Source organism: Aquarana catesbeiana, linkage group LG09 (assembly GCF_042186555.1).
Source record: "Aquarana catesbeiana isolate 2022-GZ linkage group LG09, ASM4218655v1, whole genome shotgun sequence".
NCBI classification, from domain to species: domain Eukaryota; kingdom Metazoa; phylum Chordata; class Amphibia; order Anura; family Ranidae; genus Aquarana; species Aquarana catesbeiana.
Window position 1 is genome coordinate 23,923,246 of NC_133332.1, and position 24,216 is coordinate 23,947,461.

At 45.2% G+C, this 24,216-nt stretch overlaps 1 protein-coding gene across 1 annotated transcript; it reads right to left on the reverse strand.

Annotated features, from left to right (window-relative positions):
- On the reverse strand, positions 1-23,725 carry SH3BP5L (SH3 binding domain protein 5 like; the record flags this gene model as incomplete). Its single annotated transcript, XM_073598141.1, is given in 5 exon segments — positions 1-162; positions 1,672-1,800; positions 1,883-1,945; positions 8,430-8,651; positions 23,344-23,725. Coding segments are annotated over 4 exon segments (540 nt in total), but the record flags the coding sequence as incomplete, so codon positions are not given.
- Positions 23,726-24,216: the final 491 nt, after the last annotated feature.

The window sequence follows — 24,216 nt, forward strand, 5'->3', positions numbered from 1 at the left end:
TTTGCAGGTAGCGTGGTTCAGCATTTCTTGCCATGTTGGGTCCAGTCTGTTCTTGTCAGCAGTGACACCCTGTTCAGCCACAAACACCATTTCCCGGGCAGCAGCGTGCATGCTGACCGCCCTCTCGTACCGCAGGGCAGCGCTGTGAGTGTCCTGCTGAGCCTAATAAGAAGAAAAAAAATCAAACTGAAATCTTCATACATACATACATAAATGCCCGGTCATATTCTAATTGTAAAACTACACCACACACCAAAAGTATTGGGACGCCTGCCTTTACACACACACACACACACACACACACACACACACACACACACACACACACACACACACACACACACACACACACACACACACACACACACACACGAACTTTAATGGTTTCCCATTCTTAGTCTGTAGGGTTCAGTATTGAGTTGGCCCACCCTTTGCAGCTATAAAAGCTTTCAACTCTTCTGGGAAGGCCGTCCACAAGGTTTAGGAGTGTGTCTATGTGAATGTTTGACCATTCTTCCAGAAGCGGATTTGTGAGGTCAGGCACTGATGTTGGACAAGAAGGTCTGGATCGCAGTCTCCGCTCTAATTCATCCCAAAGGTGTTCTATCGGGTTGGGGTCAGGACTGTGTGCAGGCCAGTCAAGTTTCTCCACGCCAAACGCGCTCATCCGTGTCTTTATGGATCTTGCTTTGTGCACCGGTCTAAATCATTTGGTGGACGGGGGATAATGGTGTGAGGTTGTTTTTCAGGGGTTGGGCTTGGCCCCTTCGTTCCATGACTGCGCACCTGTGCACAATCAAGGTGCAAACAACACTCAGCAATCAGTGCAAACAAAAACCTGCTTTTAATCTAAACACAGGGTGTATGCAGACGGGGTGTATGAGGATGGAGCGTATGCGGACGGGGCTTATGCGGACAGGGCGGGGCGTATGCGGACGGGGCTTATGCGGACGGGGCGGGGCGTATGCGGACGGGGCTTATGCAGACGGGGCGGGGCGTATGCGGACGGGGCGGGGCGTATGCGGACGGGGCGGGGCGTATGCGGACGGGGCGTATGCGGACGGGGCGTATGCGGACGGGGCGTATGCGGACGGGGCGTATGCGGACGGGGCGTATGCGGACGGGGCGTATGCGGACGGGGCGTATGCGGACGGGGCGTATGAGGACGGGGCGTATGAGGACGGGGCGTATGAGGACGGGCAGGGGTGGACTGACCACTGAGCCACTCAGGCACTGCCCGAGGGCCCTGGGCCACTAGGGCGCCCCATCAGGGTTGCCAGCCTCAGTAAAACCAGGGACAGTATGTATAAATGTGTTTTTTTTTGCATCTGTCTGTGTACACTGTGTGATTGTATACTGTGTGTGTGTATACTGTGTGGCCCCATAATCTCTGATTGCCTGGGGGGCCCCATAATCTCCTATTGCCCGGGGGCCCCATGAGTTATCAGTCTGCCCCTGCGGACGGGGGGGCGTATGCGGACGGGGGGGCGTATGCGGACGATGTGTACGAGGACGGGATGTAAGTGGACGATGTGTATGTTATTCACCACATCATTAGTTATTATCAGCCTGTCATGCAATTGAGATTTTCAACTCTCATCCCTAAAAATAAGGATCATGAAATATTTATCTGTAGAGCTGACAGTGCAAAGGTCAGCTGACAAATCTTACCTCCTTGGCCAGTCTTCTGGCTTCATAGTAGGGTCTGGCTTTCTCAATGCAAGCTCCCAGCTGAGTGGCCAGAGAATTCAAGCGTCTGGCGGACTCGGTGAGAATTCGGCGGTAGGCGGTGCGGGCAACCTGCAGGGGGCGGTATAATACATATGAAGTTTTATGGCTGGAGCACCTGGACACAATTACAGAGAAGACACCCAACACTCACATCCAACTGCAGCTCCAGCTGGTTGATCTCCTCGCTGGCCTGGTTCAGACGCTCCAATTCTTCCTGGAAGAGACGGCACAACGACAAATGTCACAATGCAGTAAATGCAGCAAAATGTAGAGAGAGACGGGGGTGAAAAATAACCAAATGTCACCTATAAATATGGGTGATTTTATTACAAGGATTGGTCACATCTGTGTGTCTTAAAGGAAGCCACCATTCCCAACACCCGTCCTCCATACTGGATGTATAGCAGTGCCGAGGAATTGTATTTCTGTTTATCCAGTTCTGTCAACACAACACAGTCCTGTCCGGCAGGGGAGGAGACTTGATTTTTCTCAGCTGCAGCTAAGAAACACTTACAGGTCTTGGCCCTCCCCCAGCCTGTGACTGGACAGTGAAAAGAGAAGCAGCAGTGATGAGCTAATTTCTCACTCTGCTCTCTCCTCCTATCAGTATGTCCCCTGTGAGCATATGAACACTGCAATAAAACTGACTGGCTCCTTGTGCTGCTTCTCCCTCTCCCAGTATAAGGTAATTCCAGAGGCTCAAATCAAGTCAATTACAGGTCCTTACATTTCTTGCATTTTTAAAGGTTAGTTCACCTTTTTAGAAAACAATAAAGGGTGAACGCCCTACACCGGGGGGTCTCCAAACTTTCTAAACAAAGGGCCAGTTTACTGTCCTTCAGACTTTAGGGGAGCCACATAGGATCCGAACAAAGGCTTCAAGAAAATGCAATAACATCAGATGTAGATAGAAAAGTGTGTGACCCCCATAATGTCTGAGTGAAATCTCCTCTGTTACTTATTTTCTATGTCTATATAGTGCAGGATATTATTCTGTGCTTTGCAAAGTATGATAGACCATTGAGAAGAGTCAGTGCCCCGTCTATGGGGTGTATCACACTCTCAGCATCTCATATATACAGTTGTGCTCATAAGTTTACATACCATAAGCACTACATTTGGAGAGGAGTCAACAAGGCCTATGATGAAAGGTTCACCATTCCTACTGTGAAACACGGAGGTGGATCGCTGATGTTTTGGGGATGTGTGAGCTACAAAAGGCACAGGAGATTTGGTCAAAACTGATGTCAAGATGAACGCAGAATGTTATCAAAAAATACTGGAGGAACATTTGCATTGATCAGCCAGGAAGCTGCGCATGGGAAGTACTTGGACATTCCAACATGACAATGATCCAAAACACAAGGCCAAGTCGACCTGTCATTGGCTACAGCAGAATAAAGTGAAGGTTCTGGAGAGGTCATCTCAGTCTCCTGACCTCAATATCATTGAGCCCCTCTGGGGAGATCTCAAATGTGCCGTTCATGCAAGACAGCCCAAGAATTTACAGGAACTGGAGACTTATTGCCAAGAGGAATGGGCAGCTTTACCATCTGAGAAGATAAAGAGCCTCATCCACAAATACCACAAAAGACTTCAAGCTGTCATTGATGTTAAAGGGGGCAATACACGGTATTAAGAACTGGGGTATGTAAACTTTTGATCAGGGTCATTTGGGTAGTTTATGTTGTCATTATGATTTAAAAAGAGTAAAACACAGTTGATTGATAATAAATGGCTTCAGCCAAACACTAACCATGAGTGGAAGAAAAGTGTTTGTTATTATTCATATTCTGAAAAATGTCCAAGAAATCATAAATTCTGACAGGGTATGTAAACTTATGAGCACAACTGTATACACAGACTGGAGCCTGTGTGGTCAGATACTGGTTAGCACATTAATATATTTTTGGGCTGTGGGAGGAATCCGGAGAGCAAACTCAATGCAGATAGTGTCCCTTGTGGGAACTGAATTCGGGACCCAGAGCTGCAAGGTGAGAATTGCTAATCACATAAAATCACAGCCACTGAGAATGTGAAGAATGACAATGACTGCACTGACAGCGCAGGGGAACGATGACATGCCCTGTAGCTAGAGGACAGAGAGCTCCTCGTTAGTTTCCTTCAATGGGCATGATGTCATAGCAAGGTTAAAGGCACAGTCCGTCTTTCTGACTAGGTTTCTTGTTACATCCATATTTAGGGTGTAATATGAACTATGGTCACATTTATTAAGCCCCCCCCCCCCCCCTTATCTGAATTGTGGGGTGCTTCTGCTTACAGAATCCAGCTTTTTTTTTTTTTTTACCTTAAGGCCCAGGTGCATCATCTGTAATTGGGAATACAATCCTGGCAGAGGGACTCATAGATCTAGTCCTTCGATTACCTTCTCCAGTCCCATAACAGAAGCTCCATATCACTGTACAGAACTGGGGTGAAGGGAAGAACCTGTAGGAGTCTTTGCACCGCACTTGCGATGCTCTGCAGAGTCCAGTGCAAAACTGTAACCCTTCCAAGGTAGGAGTACAGCAGCAGAGCGTCTCTCCTGTGCTGGATCATGTATCTAGTACGTGATTCAGCACAACAGGGCCGGGGGGGGGGGGGGGGGGGGGGGGGGGGGTGCTCGCAGGCTGTGCACCGCCTCTGCTGTGATTAGACACAGCACAAGCCGATCAGCGGGTGAAGGCCAATGATTGAATGAAGAATTTGTATAGCGCTACAAATGCGAACTGAATGGCTTCTAGGCGGTGAGCACTGCTGGCACCCGCTGATAGGCGAAGGGGATGACAGGAATGTAAACAATGCAGAGCTCTATGTAAATAAGGCAGAACGCTGTTCTGTCAGTAGGGAGGGCATGGATCCTGTGTCTCTGCAAAGCAGGAACACAGGATCCATGCCTTCCCCCTAGTAAAAGCACCTCCCACACACTACACAAACACTGGTTAGGCATATAGTTAACCCTTTGATTGCCCCTGATGTTAACCCCCCCCCTTCCCAGCCAGTGCCATTAGTACAGTGACAGTGTATAGCAGCGATGGCGAACCTTGGCACCCCGCAGATGTTTTGGAACTACATTTCCCATGATGCTCATGCACACTTCAGTGTAGTTGAGCATCATGGGAAAAGTAGTTCCAAAACATCTGGGGTCCCAAGGTTCGCCATCACTGGTGTATAGTATTAGCACTGATGACTGTTTTAGTGTCACTGTTTCCAACAAAGTGTCAGTTAGTGTTCGATTTGTCCGCCGCAATAATCGCAGTCCCACTATAAGTCGCTGATCGCCGCCATTACTAGTAAAAAAAAAAAACACATAAATATGTGGAATAAAGTTATAACCATTTTACACTGTGGAGCCTTTTTTATGTTTTGGGGAACTCCTATGACAACTCTGTCAGGATGATCGGTTTATTATCCGCAGGGAGATCCTCAGACGACATTAAAGGCCCTGGTTGAATATAGAGCCACAAGCGCCATTGACCTCCTGTAATAAGAGGTCTATGTGATCTGGTAAGCGAGTCTTTTTACCTTTGGTGGTGGCGGTGCTGTAATGATTCACTTATTTCAAGTGGGGGGGGGGGGGGGGGGGATGGTGGTGATATTAACCAAGAATACATATTATCTCATCACATGTGGACTTTTATCTGATCACAATATACTCTGTATAGTTTTGGATTATTGGGACTGTGCTTATATCTCACAGAAGAGTTGCAGCTTGAACAATTTTATATTATTTTGTTTATTAGCGTGTTTTTTTATTTCTTTTCAACCTTTAACCACTTGCCTACCGGGCACATTCACCTGCTTCCTGCCCAGGCCAATTTTCAGCTTTCAGCACTGTCACACTTTGAATGCAAATTGCGCGGTCATACAACACTGTACCCAAATTAAATAGAAATCACCACTGGGATTTCTTATTTTTTGAAAGAAAAATAAACCTTTTATTTTTAGTTTCTGTTATAAACTTTTGCAAATAAGTAATTTTTCTTCTTCACTGATGAGGCTGCATTGATTGGCAGTGATGATCAGGGTTCTGATTATCAGTGTAAATGTGCCCTGTAACAGGAAAGCCAGTTATCGGCTCTCCTTTCCTCAGACAGTGACAGCGCTGAGGAAAGGAAATGACAATAACCATTATTTGTTTACATATGATGAGCCGTTATTGGACACAGCTGATCACACGGTGAAGGGCTGCTGTGATTGGCCCGTTACCTCGATCTATGGTCCGAAGCACACAGTGATCACAGAGTGCCGTGGGGCAGGGTTCTGGGAGGGTGTCAATAGACCGCGCTGTAGCCGTCATTGGGCTATAGTGCGGTCAGCAAGAGGTTAGAGTGAATGTAAACACCAGGGATATGCAATTAGCGGACCTCCAGCTGTTGCAAACCTACAAGTTCCATCATGCCTCTGCCTCTGGGTGTCATGCTTGTGGCTGTCAGAGTCTTGCTATGCATCATGGGACTTGTAGTTCTGCAACAGCTGGAGGTCCGCTAATTGCATATCCCTGATGTAAAGGCTCAAGGTTTTTCCATTCATGCATGGAGGTAAAAAAAAAAAAAAAAAAACTTCTGTGTGCGGCAGCCCGCATTACACTTACCTGAGCCCCATCTCCATCCAGCGATGTGCATGAAAGCAAGCTCTCTGGGGTCTCTCCCTCCTCATTGGCTGAGATAGCAGCTGGAGGCACTGGCTCCCGCTACAGTCAATCACAGCCAGTGAGCCACTGAGAAAAGCGCAGGGTCGTGGCCGAGCTGCACTCTGTGTTTGAATGCACAGACAGAGCAGTGGCTCGGGAGCGAGCCTGCTCAGGTGCCCCCATAGCATAGGCTTCATATTGGAGGGGGGGCACTCAACAGGTGGGAGGGGCCAGGAGCGCCGGCAGGGGACCCGAGAAGAGGAGCATCGGGGGCTGCTCTGTGCAATTCCATTACACAGAGCGGCTAGGTATGACATATCAGTCTTTAATATTACTGTGATGAGGAATGGACTCCCTCCAGGAATACCTTCCCCTCAATTTATTCACTGCTATATATAATCCTACATGGAGACCCTCAAAGGATCACAGTGAGGGCCGCATTTTACAGAGGGGCCTTAGTGCCGTGCGGCTTCCACATATATCTGCAAATGTTGTGCAAATTGGACGGTGTAATTTGGGTTTTTATTGCATTCTAGCTGGTAAGCACGCTGGGAAAACATTTGTTTGTGCCGTGACAAGGACACCCGATGAAGGACCCCACCGGATGTAAACAGAAGAGGTGAGAAGGATCAGGACTGGAGTGACTGCGGCTTTAGAGAAGAAAGAAGGATATTTAGGGAGGTCTTTCTTTATCCACTTTCCGCCAATCAACATAATCGGTACGTCGCTTGAATTCAAAGGGTTGTACCGGGTTTGGCTTTGATTGGGTCTCCATAGCAGTAACCTGGAAGCGATGAACTGACATCACTTCCAGATTATCCGGATGTCTTCGGGGGGCCATTTTCAAAAGAATCAAAAGCATTAAGAAAAATGCAGATCTTGGTGTTTTGAATGCTTATAAGTGCAAGGGGGGGATTTGGGGTCTTTTTGACCCCAGATCTCTCCATAAAGAGCACCTGTCACGTGCCTATAACTGTCAGAAGGGATGTTTACATTGCTTGTTTCAGTAATAAAGTGAGCAAAGAAAAAAAAAAAAAGTAAAGTGTGCCCGTCCCCCCCCCGCACACGCAAAGGTGAACACACGCATCAGTCTTGCATACGCAAGTACAGCCAAACAAGATTTGGCCGTACTTCTCCTTTAACATTATCCTGGAGATCCGCTTTAACAGACAGGAAAAAGATATTGCTCCGCGAGCTCCGCGACTAGGATCGTGGGTCCCACGGACTCGATGGCCACGGCGATACCCGCGATCGTCTCATGGAGAGGAAGAACGGGGAGATGCTGATGTAAACAAGCATCTCCCCATTCTGCCTAGTGACACTGTTATTGATCACAGCTCCCTGTGATCGGGAGCGTGATCAGTGACGTGTCACTCGTAGCCACGCCCCCCCCCCCACAGTTAGAATCACTTCCTAGGACACACTTAACCCCTTCCTAGCCAGCTAATGGTTAACCCCTTCACTGCCAGTGTCATTTTTACAGTAATCAGTGCAATTTTATAGCACTGATCGCTGTATTAATGCTAATGGCCCCAAAAATGTGTCAAAATTGTCCGAAGTGTCCGCCATAATGTCGCAGTCACGATAAAAATCGCAGATCACCATTACTAGTAAAAAAAAATTATTAATAAAAATGCCATAAAAGTATCCCCTATTTTGTAGACGCTATAACTTTTGCGCAAACCAATCAATAAACACTTTTTTACCAAAAATATGTAGAAGAATACAAATCGGCCTAAACTGAGGGAAAAAAAATGTTTTTTTTATATATTTTTTGGGGATATTTATTATAGCAAAAAGTAAAAAATATTGCTTTTTTTCAAAATTGACGCTATTTTTTTTGTTTATAGTGCAAAACATAAAAACCGCAGAGGTGATCAAATACCACCAAAAGAAAGCTCTGTTTGTGGGGAAGAAAGGACGTTAATTTTCGTTTGGGAACCACGTCGCACGACCGCGCAATTGTCAGTTAAAGCGACGCAGTGCCGAATCGCAAAAAGTGCTCTGGTCTTTTGCCAGCCAAATGGTCCGGGGCTGAAGTGGTTAAAGAACACAAATCTAATACCTGTATTCGGGGATCCAGCTCTTCCTCTAACTCGCCTTCATCCTTCTTTCCATTGCTGAGGTCTTCAGCCGGCTTCTTCATCTCATTGCCACCGTCTCCCTCCAGCTCTCGGTGGCCAGTTGGGTGGTCCTCGGCTCCTGGAGTCGGAAGCCTCTCCTCACACGGGGGCCCCTCCCTGACCTCCATGATGGGACAGCTCAGAAGTGCATGGTTTCTTCAGTACTGCGGAACACAGAAAACAATACATAGGAAGACGGATACGGAAATGTATTACTGGGCAGATGGAAACAGAACTCCACACAAAAGGATTCATTTTACATTTTCAAAAATCTACTAGAGCAGTGATGGAGAACCTTGGCACCCCAGATGTTTTGGAACTACATTTCCCATGATGCTCCCCTACACTGCAGAGTGCATGAGCATCCTGGGAAATGTAGTTCCAAATCATCTGGGGTGCCAAGGTTCGCCATTTCCCAGGATGCTCATGCACTCTGCAGTGTAGGGGAGCATCCTGGGAAATCTAGTTCCAAAACATCTGGGGTGCCGAGGTTCGCCATCACTGTACTAGTGTATGTCCAGCTTTAGAATACAGCTAGCAATCTAAACAGAATGAAAAAAAAAATAGACTCACACATACAGAGTGGGGTCGACTTACTAAAACTAAAAAGAGTGCAAAATCTAGTAAAGCTGTGCATGGTAGCCAATCGGCTTCAACTTGTTTAAATTAACCACTTTCCCACCAGTCACGTACCTGGTACACCATTGGTCTTCAAGTGGTCGTGAGGTCTGCACCTGCAGGCATCATCCCGCTACCGTTTTTTTTTTTTTTTTTTTTTTTTTTTTTTTTAGAGCCGGTCAACTCTCTAGTAATAGCAATTAGAGCGACCAACTAGCCGCTCGATTGCTATTATAAGCAGCAGGAGTGGACGCTCCCCCCCTCTCCCCCGACTTGCTCAGGCTCTTCTGTCGCGACCAGCATGCGCATCTCTCCATCAAGAGTACCTATTGCTGTCACAAGGATGTTCATATTCCTTGCGACAGCAATAAAAATAACAAAAACAAAAATCTAAAGCAAGAGTGTAAAAATAAAATAACGACCCCCCCCCCACACACACACACACACACACACACACACACACACACAGGCGAACGCACATGTCAATCCCACACGCACGCAAACAGCGATCATCCCACACGTGAAGCATCACCCTGAACGTCAGATCATAGGCAGTAATTCTAGTACCAGACCTTTAAATCTAAAGTGGTAACCTGTAAAAGGATTTTAAAGCGTCGCCTATGGATAGTAAAACGTATGTAGTGTGTTGCCGTTGCACGGGCGTGCGCAATATTAAAGTGCGACATGTTAGGAATGTATTTACTTGGCATAACATATTTTATATTTTACCAAAAAAATTGTGTTATGTATTGTGTTTTTTTTTTGCATTAAAATTCAAAAAAAGTGTATTTTTTCCAAAAACATTGTATCTTCCGCTCACCCGACGAATTAAATTCAAAATAACAAAAACAACAACTTACAAAGCCATCCACAGCTCTACCCCCAGCTACATCACTAAGTTAGTCTCAAAGTACCAACCTAATAGTTCTCTTGGTTCCGCCCAAGACCCTCTGCTCTCTACAGGGCCTTTAAAAAGTATTCATACCCCTTGAAATGTTCCACATTTTGTCATGTTACAACCAAAAACGTAAATGTATTTTATTGGGATTTTATGTGATAGACCAACACAAAGTGGCACATAATTGGGAAGTGGAAGGAAAATGATAAATGGTTTTCAACATTTTTTTACAAATAAAGATGTGAAAAGTGTGGTGTACATTTGTATTTAGCCCCCTTTACTCTGATACCCCTAACTAAAATCTAGTGGAACCAATTGCCTTCAGAAGTCACCTAATTAGTAAATAGAGTCCACCTGTGTGTAATTTAATCTTAGTATAAATACAGCTCTTCTTTGAAGCCCTCAGAGGTTTGTTAGGCCAAGGAACACACCAGACAGGTCAGGGATAAAGTTGTGGAGAAGTTTAAAGCAGGGTTAGGTTATAAAAAAAAATCTCAAGCTTTGAACATCTCACAGAGCTCTGTTCAATCCATCATCCGAAAATGGAAAGAGTATGGTACAACTGCAAACCTACCAAGACATGGCCGTCCACCTAAACTGACCGGCCGGGCAAGGAGAGCATTCATCAGAGAAGCAGCCAAGAGGTCCATGGTAACTCTGGAGGAGCTGCAGAGATCCACAGCTCAGGTGGGAGAATCTGTCCAAAGGACAACTATTAGTCGTGTTCTCCACAAATCTGACCTTTATGGAAGAGTGACAAGAAGAAAGACATTGGTGAAAGAAAGTCATAAGAAGTCCTGTTTGCAGTTTGTTAGAAGCCATGTGGGGAAAACAAATGTCACCAGCACACAAAGAATCTCCAGAAAAGGTCCAGAGCTTTAATCAGGGATCACAATGTCACAGCAGGATTGCAATGTTTCGGAGCCACGCAGGACCCCTTCATCAGGCATGTGAGGTCATATGCCTAATGAAGGGGAAGCTGATTAAAGCTCTGAACCTACTCCTTGGTGTGCTGGTGACATTTGTTTACCTTGACTTTACATGGTTCCAGCCGTTGATCGCTGCAGCACCAATTTATATGCACAGCCACTCCTACAGTAACGTGTTCGTCGGGATTAGTACATTGGAAGCCAAGTGGGGGACACAGCAAACATGTGGAAGAAGGTGCTCTGGTCAGATGAGACAAAAATGGAAGTTTTTGGCCTAAAAGCAAAACGCTTTGTGTGGCAGAAAACTAACACTGCACATCACCCTGAATACACCATCCCCACTGTGAAACATGGTGGTGGCAACATCATGTTGTGGGGATGCTTTTCTTCAACGGGGACAGGGAAGCTGGTTAGAGTTGATGAAAAGATGGATGGAGCCAAATACAGGGAAATCTTAGAAGAAAACCTGTTAGAGTCTGCAAAAGACTTGAGACTGGGGCGGAGGTTCACCTTCCAGCAGGACAACGACCCTAAACATACAGCCAGAGCTACAATGGAATGGTTTAGATCAAAGCATATTCATGCGTTAGAATGGCCCAGTCAAAGTCCAGACCTAAATCCAACTGAGAATCTGTGGCAAGAGTTGAAAATTTCTGTTCACAGACGCTCTCCATCCAATCTGACAGAGCTTGATATATTTTGCACAGAAGAATGGGCAAAAATATCACTCTCTAGATGTGTAAAGCTGGTAGAGACATCCCCAAAAAGACTTGCAGCTGTAATTGCAGAGAAAGGGGGTTCTACAAGAGTATTGACTCAGAGGGGGCGCTTTACAAATGTACCCCACACTTTTCACATATTTAGTTGTAAAAAATGTTGAAAACCATTTATCATTTTCCTTCCACTTCACAATGATGTGCCATTTTGTGTTGGTCTATCACATAAAATCCCAATAAAATACATTTACGTTTTTGGTTTTAACATGACAAAATGTGCAAATTTTCAAAAGGAGCATGAATACTTTTTAAAGGCATATATTCCAGGACTTTTCCCCAGCCTCTCCCATCCTATGGAACTTCCTAGCCCAATCTGTCCGACTATCTCCTATTCTGTTTGCTTTTAGACAATCTCTGAAAACCCTTCTCTTCAGAGAAGCCTATCCTGCCCCCACCTAACGATTGTACTTTTATTTTCTCCATCAGCTCATCCCCCACAGTCATTACCTTTTGTATCACTTGAACCTCAGTCCTAGATTGTAAGCTCTAATGAGCAGGGCTCTCTGATTCCTCCTATATTAAATTCTATTGCAACTGTACAAACCCACCATTTTATTCTTCAGGGCCTCGGCTTTAATATATATATTTATTTTTTTGTTTACATGTAACAATCAGTATTTTTTGCTAGAAAATTTCTTAGGACTCGTGTGTGTGTATGTGTATGTGTATATATATATATATATATATATATATATATATATATATATATATATATATATATACATACACACATATACACACACGAGTCCTAAGAAATTTTCTAGCAAAAAAATACTGATTGTTACATGTAAACAAAAAGTCTTAGAAAAGGTCGGTCTTCAAGTGGATATAGTATAAAAAGTGATCCACCATAATCATTTTAACAGCTTGCCAACCGTATAACTTACATATATGGCAGCAAGGTGGCTCTAGTACCTGATCCTGCACTTCCAGGACTGGGGCGTGCGCATGCTGCGAGCTGATAGGGGGTATGGCGGACTCTATGTCCACTGACACCTACCCATGCTTAAGTGCACAGGCAGAACGGCGGTCTGCCTATGTAAACAAGGCAGACTGTCATTGTGTCAGTACAGAAGACATGTGTTCTGTGTTCCTGTAAAGCAGATACACTGATCTATGCCTTCCACCAGTAAAAGCACCTCCCATAGTACACTGAAACGCTGGCTAGGCTCACAGTTAACCCCTTCCCAGCCAGTGTCATTAGTACAGTGGCAGTGCAAATTTTTTTAGCACTGATCACTGCATTAGTGTCACTGCTTCATAAAAAGTGTCAGTTAGGTATCCAATTTGTCCGCTGTACAATCGCAGTCCTGCTATAAGTTGCTAATCGCTACTATTACTAGTAAAAAATATCCCAGTTTGCACCGATACTAGTATCGTGCCGATACCAAGCATTTGCACAAGTACTTGTGCAAATACTCCGATACTTGACCCGATACCTGCGTCCTCACTGTAGCAGGGGGGCTGAGCAGCCTCACAGATGATTGGTACGTTCAGTTACAAGCACCAATCTCCCTGTATACCTTGTAATAAAGCAGCTGACAGTCACTTCTCCTCCTCTCCCTCCAGCGGCTTTCAGCTGTTTTATTCAAAGGTATACAGGAAGATCGATGCTTGTAACTGCCCACACCGATCATCCCGACTGTCCCGTATCGGTATCGACGAGTACTTAAAAAAAAGCATCGGTACTTGTACTCGGTCTTACAAAAGTGGTATCGGTACAACCCTAGCACAAACCAATCAATATACGCTTATTGAGATTTCTTTTTTTTACTAAAAAACCTGTATCAGAATACATATTGGCCTAAATGTATGAAGAAAATACATTTTTTTTAAATTGGATATGTTTTATAGCAGAAAGTAAAAAAAAATTATATATATATATATATATATATATATATATATATATATATATATATATATATATATATATATATATATATATATATATATATATATATATATATATATATATACACACACACACTTTTTTTTTTTTTACAAAATCGTTATTCTTTTTTTGTTTATAGCGCAAAAAAAAAAAAAAAAAACGCAGAGGTGATAAAATACCACCAAAAGAAAGCTATTCGTGGGGAATAAAAAAAGGATATCAATTTTGTTTGTATACGCACGACCGCACAATTGTCAGTTAAAGTAACACAGTGCAAAAAATGGCCTGGTCAGGAAGGGGGTAAATCTCCAGGAGGTCAACATAAAAAGTATTTTTTACCCAAAAAAGTACTATAAAACGCCAAAGAAAACTTATTTTCCAAAAACATCCTCTTATGTGATGTACAACTTTACATCAGTATCCCTCGGGTGACTAGAGGAGGCTTACCATAATATTCTGACTCCTAATTACTGAGTGATTCATAAAAGGCTTTTTCCAATAGTCTCATCTGTGATACGTCTTCCAGGGACACTCCTTATATCCTCCAGCGGGTGAATTTAACCCCTCTCCACTCATTTAGCTCCACTCCACCGTGTTTTTTTTGTATTGTAATCTTCATAGGGCGTCCACCTTCTGTGATACCCCAATCAGATGCTGGCGCCGGGCAGGTGAACATGTGACAACCTTCCAGCCCTGAACTAATCTGAAGGTACCAAGTGTCTGAGCCACAAGATTATTAAATGCAAACCGCTTACACCTGCCGGATTATCACCCGTCCTTAACCACTTCCATACCGGACCAATTCTGGCATTCCTCTCCTACTTATAAAAATCATCTTTTTTTTTTTTTTTGCTAGAAAATTACTTAGAACCCCCAAATACACACACACATATATATATATATATATATATATTTTTTTTTTTTAGCAGAGTCCCTAGGGAAAAAAATGGCGATTGTTGCAATTTTTTATGTCACACTGTATTTGCGTAGCAATTTTTCAAATGTGATTTTTCTATTGTTTTCTTTTAGACTTTTATGAATTAAAAAAAAAAAAAAAAAAAAAACACAATATAAAAGTATAAATTTACAATTTTTTTGTATAACGTGAAAGATGATGTTATGTTTTAAAAATGGCGCAGACTCGTGGAATGGCGCCAAACTTACTTAAAAAAATCTACAAGTTACCAGCTTAGAGTTAGGGCTCCTTCACACAGACGTGCCCATGAACGGAGCCCACTCTGCTCAGCGGGGGATCCGCAGATCCCCGCTGAGCAGGCAGATGACAGGTCCGTCGCTGCACAATGTGTAGGGACGGACCTGTCAGAGCACCGCTCTCCCCTATGGGGGATCGGATGAGTATGGACCGTAGAGTCCGTCGTCACCCAATCGGATCCGGAAATGGATGGAAAAGTAGGTTTTTCCTCCGTTACACTTTTTCGGATCGGAGTTGGTCGGATGTCAGCGGACATGTCACTGCTGACATCCGACGCTCCATAGAGCTCTATGGAGGGTCCATTCAGGTCCGCCTAAAAAACTGACAGGTGGACCTGAACGGATTGTTCGTGTGAAAGAGGCCTTAAGCCTTGTACACACGATCGGATTTTCCGCAAAGTGTCAGACTTTTGTCAGAAGGGCGTTGGCCCAGGAACTTGTCTTGCATACAAAAACGGCACACAATTGTCGGCCAACAAAACACGAACGTAGTGGCGTACTACGTGAAATTTCAGCTCTTGAGTGCCACCTTCTGCTAATGTCGTGTTTGGTGAGCATTGATTCCGAGCATGCGTGTTTGTGCTTTGGATTTTTGTCTGACAACAGACATTTGTCTGCGGAAAATTTATAAGCCTGCCATCCAACAGTTGTCCGCGGCAAATCTGACAATTGTCCGATGGAGCGTACAAACGGTCGGATTTTAGGCCAACAGTCTGTCAACACAGTCAACACACAATTCCCGTCGGAAAATCTGATCGTGTGTGCGAGGCTTTACAGCGAAGGTCTGGAATTATTGCTCTCGCTCCAACGATCACGGAGATACCTCAAATGTGTTTATAACGCCGTTTACATATGCGGGCGTGACCCACGTATGCGTTCGCTTCTGTGTGCGAGCTCGAGGGGGGTGGGGATGGGGGTGCTTTAAAAAAATAAAATAAAAAATATGTTATTGTTTATTTTATTTTTTTACACTTCTCTTTAATTTTTTAATCGTTTTTATTCCTATTACAAACATTCCTTGTAGGAATAGAGCATGACAGGTCCTCTTTATGGAGAGATGTGGGGTCTATAAGACCCCACATCTCTCTATGCTGAAAAATCTGAGATAAAAAAAAAATCAAAATCAAATCTCAGGCTTTCCAGCAAAAAACAAAACAAAAAAAACAAAAAGCAGTGTTTACATGACGTCTGGCCTCTGAGGGTTACAGAGATGGCCGGGGACCATCTGGTCCACCACCAGCTCTATGGTAAACTGGCGGCGGTGGATTTATTCCCCGATCGCGCGGGCGAGCCGGGAGAAGCACCAGAGGGCAGCAGGCGGGAGGGACTTCACTTCCCACCGCCTGTAAAAATCAATCAAGCAGCTAAACAGCCGCTATGATGGCTTTTACTCTGCAAAGAATCACCAGCTTGAAAAAAAAAAAAGATATCTGTATGAAGCCTGCAGCTGCCGCCTTCATCCCAATATTTCCACTCAAGGTCCAGGACACCACATGATGTCGTTTGGCAGGAAGTGGTTAATCATATCTCTGTACCTGATCCCGAGGATGGGGGCGGAGTGCTGACACCATCAGAACCCAATCACAGCCCGGAGTGACAGCCTTATTAATAGACTTAGGTTAAAGCTGTCAACTACCGCTTAAAGCTGAAATTTAATCTGCTTCTTTTCTACCTACCATGGATCCTCCTCCCCCCTCATCAACATACTAATTAAATAGTTAAACCCTGTTTTCATTACATAACTTACTTTGGAACCAGTGATGTCATAGACAATGTAGGCAGAACATGGCTGGTGGGAGGGGCCAGCAGACACCATAGCACCCTGCCTCAGTAGTCCTCCCAATAGCCCCCAGCCCCCATGTAAGCGGTGGGCGGGGTCCTGGGAGGAGTTATGCAAATAGCAAGATGATTTGATGGGTGGATATCAGTCTGGAGGAGTGGGTGTTGCCAGGCAGGTTGTATTTGCATACAGACCACCCTAGGTAACGCCTACATGTGATGCTGAACCTCCAAGAAAGGACTGAAATTCAATGCATGAAAGAGGCGGGGCCAGGAACACTCAGGCTGGGGAGGAAAGCACTACATGGTGCTGGACGTCCTGTGGGAAACGAGGTTGGCTCCGACTTGCTGCATTGAGATCTAGTAGGATAAGCTCCCGATCATTTGACTGCTAAGGGAGCCAATCACAGTGGTCACATGATACAGAAGTAAGGCATTGATGGGTTAAAAAAAGGGATGCACCGATATAACGGCCGCTGAAAAGTATCGGCGTTCTGCCGATAGGAAAAAAAAAAAAAGTTGCCAATAATGGTATGCTGCGTCCCATCGACCTCAGTGCTAAAACGCTTCCCATCGACTTCAGCATTAAAATGCCTCTAGGGCTGCAGCTAACGATTATTTACATAATCGATTAGTTGCCCGATTATTGTTTTGATTAATTCGATTAATCAGTTAATAACCTTAAAAAAAAAAGTGTGGTGTATAATTTAAACATGTAAAGTTTAAAAAAAAAGCAATTTATTCTTAATAATCTCTATGCAGTGGTAAATATAAATAACCAACTGGTTAGGGAGCAAAATCTCTAATCCACGCTGAGAATAACAGACAGAAGAGATATACTGTATATACTATTAGAGGAGAGAGATGCTGTATATACTATTAGAAGAGATATACTGTATATACTGTTAGAGGGGAGAGATACTGTATATACTATTAGAGGAGAGAGATGCTGTATATACTATTAGAGGAGAGATACTGTATATACTATTAGAGGGGAGAGATATACTGTATATACTATTAGAGGGGAGATATACTGTATATACTATTAGAGGAGAGAGATACTGTATATACTATTAGAGGAGAGAGATACTGTATATACTATTAGAGGAGAGAGATGCTGTATATACTATTAGAGGAGAGATACTGTATATACTATTAGAGGGGAGAGATATACTGTATATACTATTAGAGGTTGAATTTGGTAAATATCATCAGACTCAGATAATTTTTTTTATTTAACCGCTTTAGCCCCAGAAGATTTGGCTGCTCAATGACCAGGCCTTTTTTTGCGATTCTGCACTGCGTCTCTTTAACTGACAATTGCGCGGTTGTGCGAGGCTATACCCAAACAAAACTGACATCCTTTTTTTCCCTCACAAAAACCCACCATTGCCAGGAATGCAGAACCCACCATTGCCATCAGTGCAGCCTGATTGATTCCCATCCATCTGCAGCCTCGGAGGGGACAGGGAGGGGGGCGGGACGAGCGCCAAAAGATTACATACAGGAGAAACTCCTGTTTACATGACGGCCTCTTTAATACAAAGTCCCGCCTCCTTCGAGGGACAGAACAGTCGTCCAATGGCAGCACAGGAGACAGGACCTCCTATTACAGAGGCCCCCCGTAAACAGGAAATTCTCCTCCTGCCTCCTCCCTGCCCCTTCCAAGGCAGCCACCATATATATCTTTGCTCCTCACACATTCACAAGTTCTCAGGCACTTACTGACATGTATAGATGGTGTACTGAGCTGTATGTGTGCTGCACTGTAATACCTAATATGTAAACAAATAATGCATTCTGTATGCAGGCCAACTAATCGGCTGGCCGATTTATCGATTATGAAAACAGTAATCAATTAATTTCATAATCGATTTGTTGTTTCGGCCCTAAATGCCTCCCATTGACTTCCACGCAAAATCGCCTCCCATTGACTTCAATGCAAAAACGTCAGCCATATTAATTATATATTTTTTTTAAATGTCCATTTCAGTTTTCAGCCAAGTGCATCCTGAATTTTCGCTTCCGGTGCACCACTAGTTAAAACAAAAGCTGCTGAGTAAATACAGCTGCTGTCAATAATAGCCATGACACAGTGTTTATAAACATTGTTCAGACACAAATAGCGATGCCAAAGAAACATTGTTGCTTTTCTACGTGCGTATCGTTCATCATCTTATATGATGTTAAAGGGTTTGTAACCGTACAATATGATTCGTTGCCACCCCCCATTTAAAGTGGTCATCCTGTACTGTGAAATTGTTTGTCAAAATCGAAGCCTCTAAATACCTTTTTTTGAAGTATATCCAGGTCGGTCACATGACTTCCACCCGCTCTAATACTCCGATCCAGGTCTACAGCGGGACGGGCCGAGATCTCCCTCTGACATCAGCCGGAAGGTCACATGACCTCTGACCTTGCCGCTCTGCCCCTTCCGCTGTAGCCCTGGATCGGAGTATTAGAGCGGCCGGGAGTCACGTGACCGACCTTAAGATACTTCACAAAAAAGGTATTTAGAGGCTTCGATTTTAACCACTTCCCACCTGCCATATAGCAATACAACGGCCGCAAAGTGGTTTCAGTATCCTGACTGGACGTCGTACGACGTCCAGCAGGACAAGCCGCGCCCAGGGGAGCGCGCAGCGCGGCGATTGGTGGTGTGGTGTGTCAGTCTGACACACCACATCTCCAACTCTTGGTAAACAGCCTATGATGTAGGCTCTTTACCATGTAATCAGCTGTGACCAATCACAGCTGGTCACACCGTATACAGGAAGTGCCGTTTATCGACTTTTCCTCTATTCACGCTGACAAGGCGCGGGTAGAGGAGAGCTGAGCTGCGGCTCTTCTGACTGGGGGGGGGGGGGGGGGTGTCTGCGCTGATAATCAGTGCAATGATTATCAGTGCAGACCCAGTAGAGCCCACCAGGAATGCCCACCCATGACCAACATGCAAATCAGTGCCCATTAGAGATTAGAGATGCCAACCAGTGAGCATTAGAGATGCCAATCAGTGCCCATCAGTGATGCCTGCCAGTGCCTCCTCATCAGTGCCGCCTATAAGTGTCCATCAGTGAAGGAGAAAACGTACTTATTTTTGAAAAAACACAACAGAAACAAAGAATACCTTTTTTTTTTTCAACATTTTTGGTCTTTTTTTATTTGTTTAGCAAATAAAAAACCACAGGGGTAATCAAATACCACCAAAAGAGCTCTATTTGTGGGGGGGGGGGGGGGGGGGTGGGGGACCATAAAAATTTTGTTTGGGTAGAGTGTTGCATGACCGCGCAATTGTCATTTAAAAACGTGACAGCGCTGAAAATTGTCCTGGGCAGGAAGGGGGGAATGTTCTGTATTGAAGTGGTTAAGAAACAATCACACGGTGCAGGATGGCAGCCATTTTTTTTTTAATTTACGTTTTTTTTTTTACTAACAGCAGAGGGGGTTGGGGGAGAGCCAGGGATACGGACTCCTGAGCTGGAGGGGACTGGGGAGAGCAGAGAGGAGAGCTGCGGATGACGGAGGGACGTAAACTGACCACGGTGTCAGGGCTCAGCAGCCGTGATATACCGTGGTCAGTTTACAGGGGGGGAGGGCAGAACCAGGCAGGATCAGCCGAGTATTTTACAGCTTCCGGGGGGCAGAAGTTACACAGCACAAGCAATGTGACGTTTAATCTGCTATAAGGGAACAGGATCTCTTATTTTTTAGGGTTACAAACATTTTAATTAAAGCAACCTGACAAATAAGAAATACAAAAGAAATGAAAGCGAAACTTTACTCAAAAAGTAAAGCCCTGCTGACAGTTTTTGGTTTTTTTTTTTGGGGGGGGGGGGGGGGCAGGAGTAAACAAAGATTTTTATTGGCTCCCACTTTCGCAATCCTTGCCTAGGGGGGAAATTCTGCCCCTTGCCACACCCACTCCCAGGACACCTCACTGCACAACGCTCCCTGCGAGCTCGCACATGTGCAGTGGGGAACCGGCTGTGGTTTCAAGATTATCAGTGCCCATCAGTACAGCTTATCAGTGCCACATCAATGCCCTATTACCAGTGCCCATCAGTACAGCTTATCAGTGCCAAATCAATGCCCTGGTTATCAGTGCCCATCAATACAGCTTATCAGCGCCACCTTATCAATGCCATGGTTATCAGTGCCCATCAGTACAGCTTATCAGTGCCACCTCATCAATGCCCTGGTTATCAGTGCCCATCAGTACAGCTTATCAGTGCCACCCTATCAATGCCATGGTTACCAGTGCCCATCAGTACAGCTTATCAATGCCATGTTATCAGTGCCCATCAGTACAGCTTATCAGTGCCACCTCATCAATGCCATGTTATCAGTGCCCATCAGTACAGCTTATCGGTGCCACCTCATCAATGCCCTGGTTATCAGTGCCCATCAGTACAGCTTATCAGTGCCACCCTATCAATGCCATGGTTATCAGTGCCCATCAGTACAGATAATCAGCGCCACCTTACCAATGCCATTGTTACCAGTGCCCATCAGTACAGCTTATCAGTGCCACCTCATCAATGCCATGTTATCAGTGCCCATCAGTACAGCTTATCGGTGCCACCTCATCAATGCCCTGGTTATCAGTGCCCATCAGTACAGCTTATCAGTGCCACCCTATCAATGCCATGGTTATCAGTGCCCATCAGTACAGATAATCAGCGCCACCTTATCAATGCCATGGTTATCAGTGCCCATCAGTACAGCTTATCAGTGCCACCTCATCAATGCCATGTTATCAGTGCCCATCAGTACAGCTTATCGGTGCCACCTCATCAATGCCCTGGTTATCAGTGCCCATCAGTACAGCTTATCAGTGCCACCTTATCAATGCCATGGTTATCAGTGCCCACCAGTACAGCCTTCTCAGTGCCACCCTATCAATGCCCTGTTATTCAGTCAGTGCCGCCCCATCAGTGGCCACCAATACATCTTATCAGCATCTAATTTTTTTTTTCTTTAAAAGTCAGCAGCTACAAATACTGCAGCTGCTGACTTATAAAATATGGACACTCACCTCGGCTCTCGGCTACCATTTTCGGTAAGGGAATCAGGAAGTGAAGCCTTGCGGCATCACTTCCTGGTTCCCTACTGCGCATGCGCGACAAACGCTGCGCAATCCCACTGGTCCCTGCTGTCTTCTGGGACCTGTGTGTCTCCCAGAAGACAGCAGGGGGGGGCAAAGAAGGAGCCAGAAGTAGCGTAGATACCTGCGGGTGGCCCAGCAATCTATGCCTGGAAATAGGGCTGGGGGAAAAAAAAAAAAAAAAAAAAAAAATCGATTTTTTTTAGATTTTTTTTTTTTCACCGCACCGGTCCCAAGGCATGAGTTTTTAGGCGAGGCCGCAGCTTTAGCCTAGTCCGCGAGGCCGGACAACGCGGACTAGGCTGAAGCCGCGGCCTCGCCTAAAAGCTCATGCCCGCAGCGCCTCGGGGCCGGCGCGGTTTCCAAAGAAAAAAAAAAAAAACTCGATTCGAATCGTGAATCGAGTTTTTTTTAAGAGAATCGAAGATTTTTTTTTTTTTTTTTTTTAGAAAATCTCCCAGCCCTACCTGGAAGTGGGAGCAAAATACCTGGATTAGACAGATATCTGCTCCCCCCTCCCCCCTGAAAGGTGCCAAATGTGACACCGAAGGGGGGGGGGGGGATTCCGAAAAGCGGAAGTTCGATTTTTGGGTGGTGCTCCGCTTTAAAGAGGACATATTATACAATAAAATGTATACTTTTTATCTACATGCAAAAAAAAAAAAAAAAAAATGAAAAAAATGAAAAATTATTTTTTTTTAAATACTGGTCCCAAAAAAAATAAATAAATAAAAAGAAGAGAGTGTTGGCCCCTTAAGCTTTCAATGGGAGTGCGTGAAATACATGAATGTTTTTGAATTATTTTTGTCTAGTAATTAGTAAAGAACGATAAAAAAAAAAAAAAAAATTAAAAAGAAAAAATGCTCAGGCCAAAAATGTGAAAGCACAAAATAAAAAATAAACGCTCGGGCCAGCAATGTGCGCAAAAACGTCAGTCTAAAAAAAAAAAAAAAAAAAAAAAAAAAAAAAAAGAAGACGCTCTTCTCAGGTGTAATTGAGGTCTCTCGGGGCGTTTCACTGAATGACGTCCGTTGGCAAAGTGCGTTTCCAGCTGCGGGGGCCCTCTAGGGGCGGTTCACACCACTTGCGCGCGTTTTCCCGCACCGCCCTCCGCGGACACACGCAGGCGACATCCATTTTTAATGACCCCTCCACACATCTAGCAGACGCGTTTGCTGGCCCCGCCCCCAACGCATGGTAGCGCCGTACAATGCGGTTTGGTGGGACGTGATTTTAACGTTTGGGCCCCGCCGTGATTTTGTGCGCATTGGGCAGCCCATTGAAATGAATGGACTGTTGGGAACGCGCCTTTGATGGTGTGAACTGGTCCAGAGCTGCGCTGAGGAATCCCAACATACAGAAGAGCCTCATAACACAGATATTGAGGTGATCGATTTCTATCCAAAGCACGATCTCTGCCAGTTCCGATCGATGGGACGCGGGAATGAGCCCCCCCAGTGACAGGTCCACTTTATTGTCCCCCCCCCCCCCGGAATACACCCCCTCCCCCACCCTGGGGGGACTACAACTCCCAGCCAGCTCACACAGGAAGGCACACTGAGCAATACTGTCCCCACCCCCACTGCCAGGCATGCACTGGCACCACCACACCCAGTACCCAGGTCACATGACCACCCCCTGCCACCCACCTGTGTCTCTCCATGTGGCATGACTGACGGGACCTCCTGAGTGACGTCACCCGGCCCCCAGTGACGTCACCCGAAGCTCCCCCCAGCCTCGCCGCCGTCTGTTTGTTGCCGTTGTTCTGTTGCCTGGATCTAGGCAGGGTAGTGGCTAGTTCCCATCCTGCAGATCAACCTTGTGACGTCACAGGAAACATGTGACCAGGAAGCAGGAAATCGGGGGGCGGGAACGTGAAATGAATAGAAGTGAATAGGAGGCTGAGAGCAAAGCAGAGCACACGTTTTCACCCTGAATCTGCTGGATGGGAACTAGTCGCAACCATCTAGGCAGCGCCTGGCGGCAGGGGGGGGGGCGCGGTCGGTGTACCGTCATAATCAGCATAGGCGACGGCCATCTTGGTACACCCCGCACTCGGGGAAAAAAAAAACCCGATATCCGGCCTACTGCGCATGCGCGATGCTCGGCTGAAGTAACGTTGCCCCGCGGCCATTTTGGTACACCCGCACTCGTCCGCAGTAAGCTTAGAGTTTGAAGTCGGCAAGCGGACATCTTTATACACCCACCAGAGGCTTGCTTTTCATAGTTGTTTTTTTTTTAACAGTAAACTCGGCTTATATAGCGAAATATGGAATTTAGAAGTCCGTAACGCTGTTTTGATGTTTAATTTTAAAAGCAGCAGCAAGCCTGCTGCTCTCACAGGTTTGCTGATGTGACAGAACACCTCTGCTTTTAAAATTCAACATCAGAACAGTGTTACGGACTTCTAAATACTGTATTTCACTATATATAGGCTGAGTTCACTGTTAAAAATAACTGTGACAAGCAAGACTCCGGTGGGTGTATAAAAATGTCCGCTTGCCAACTTCCAACTTGGGTGT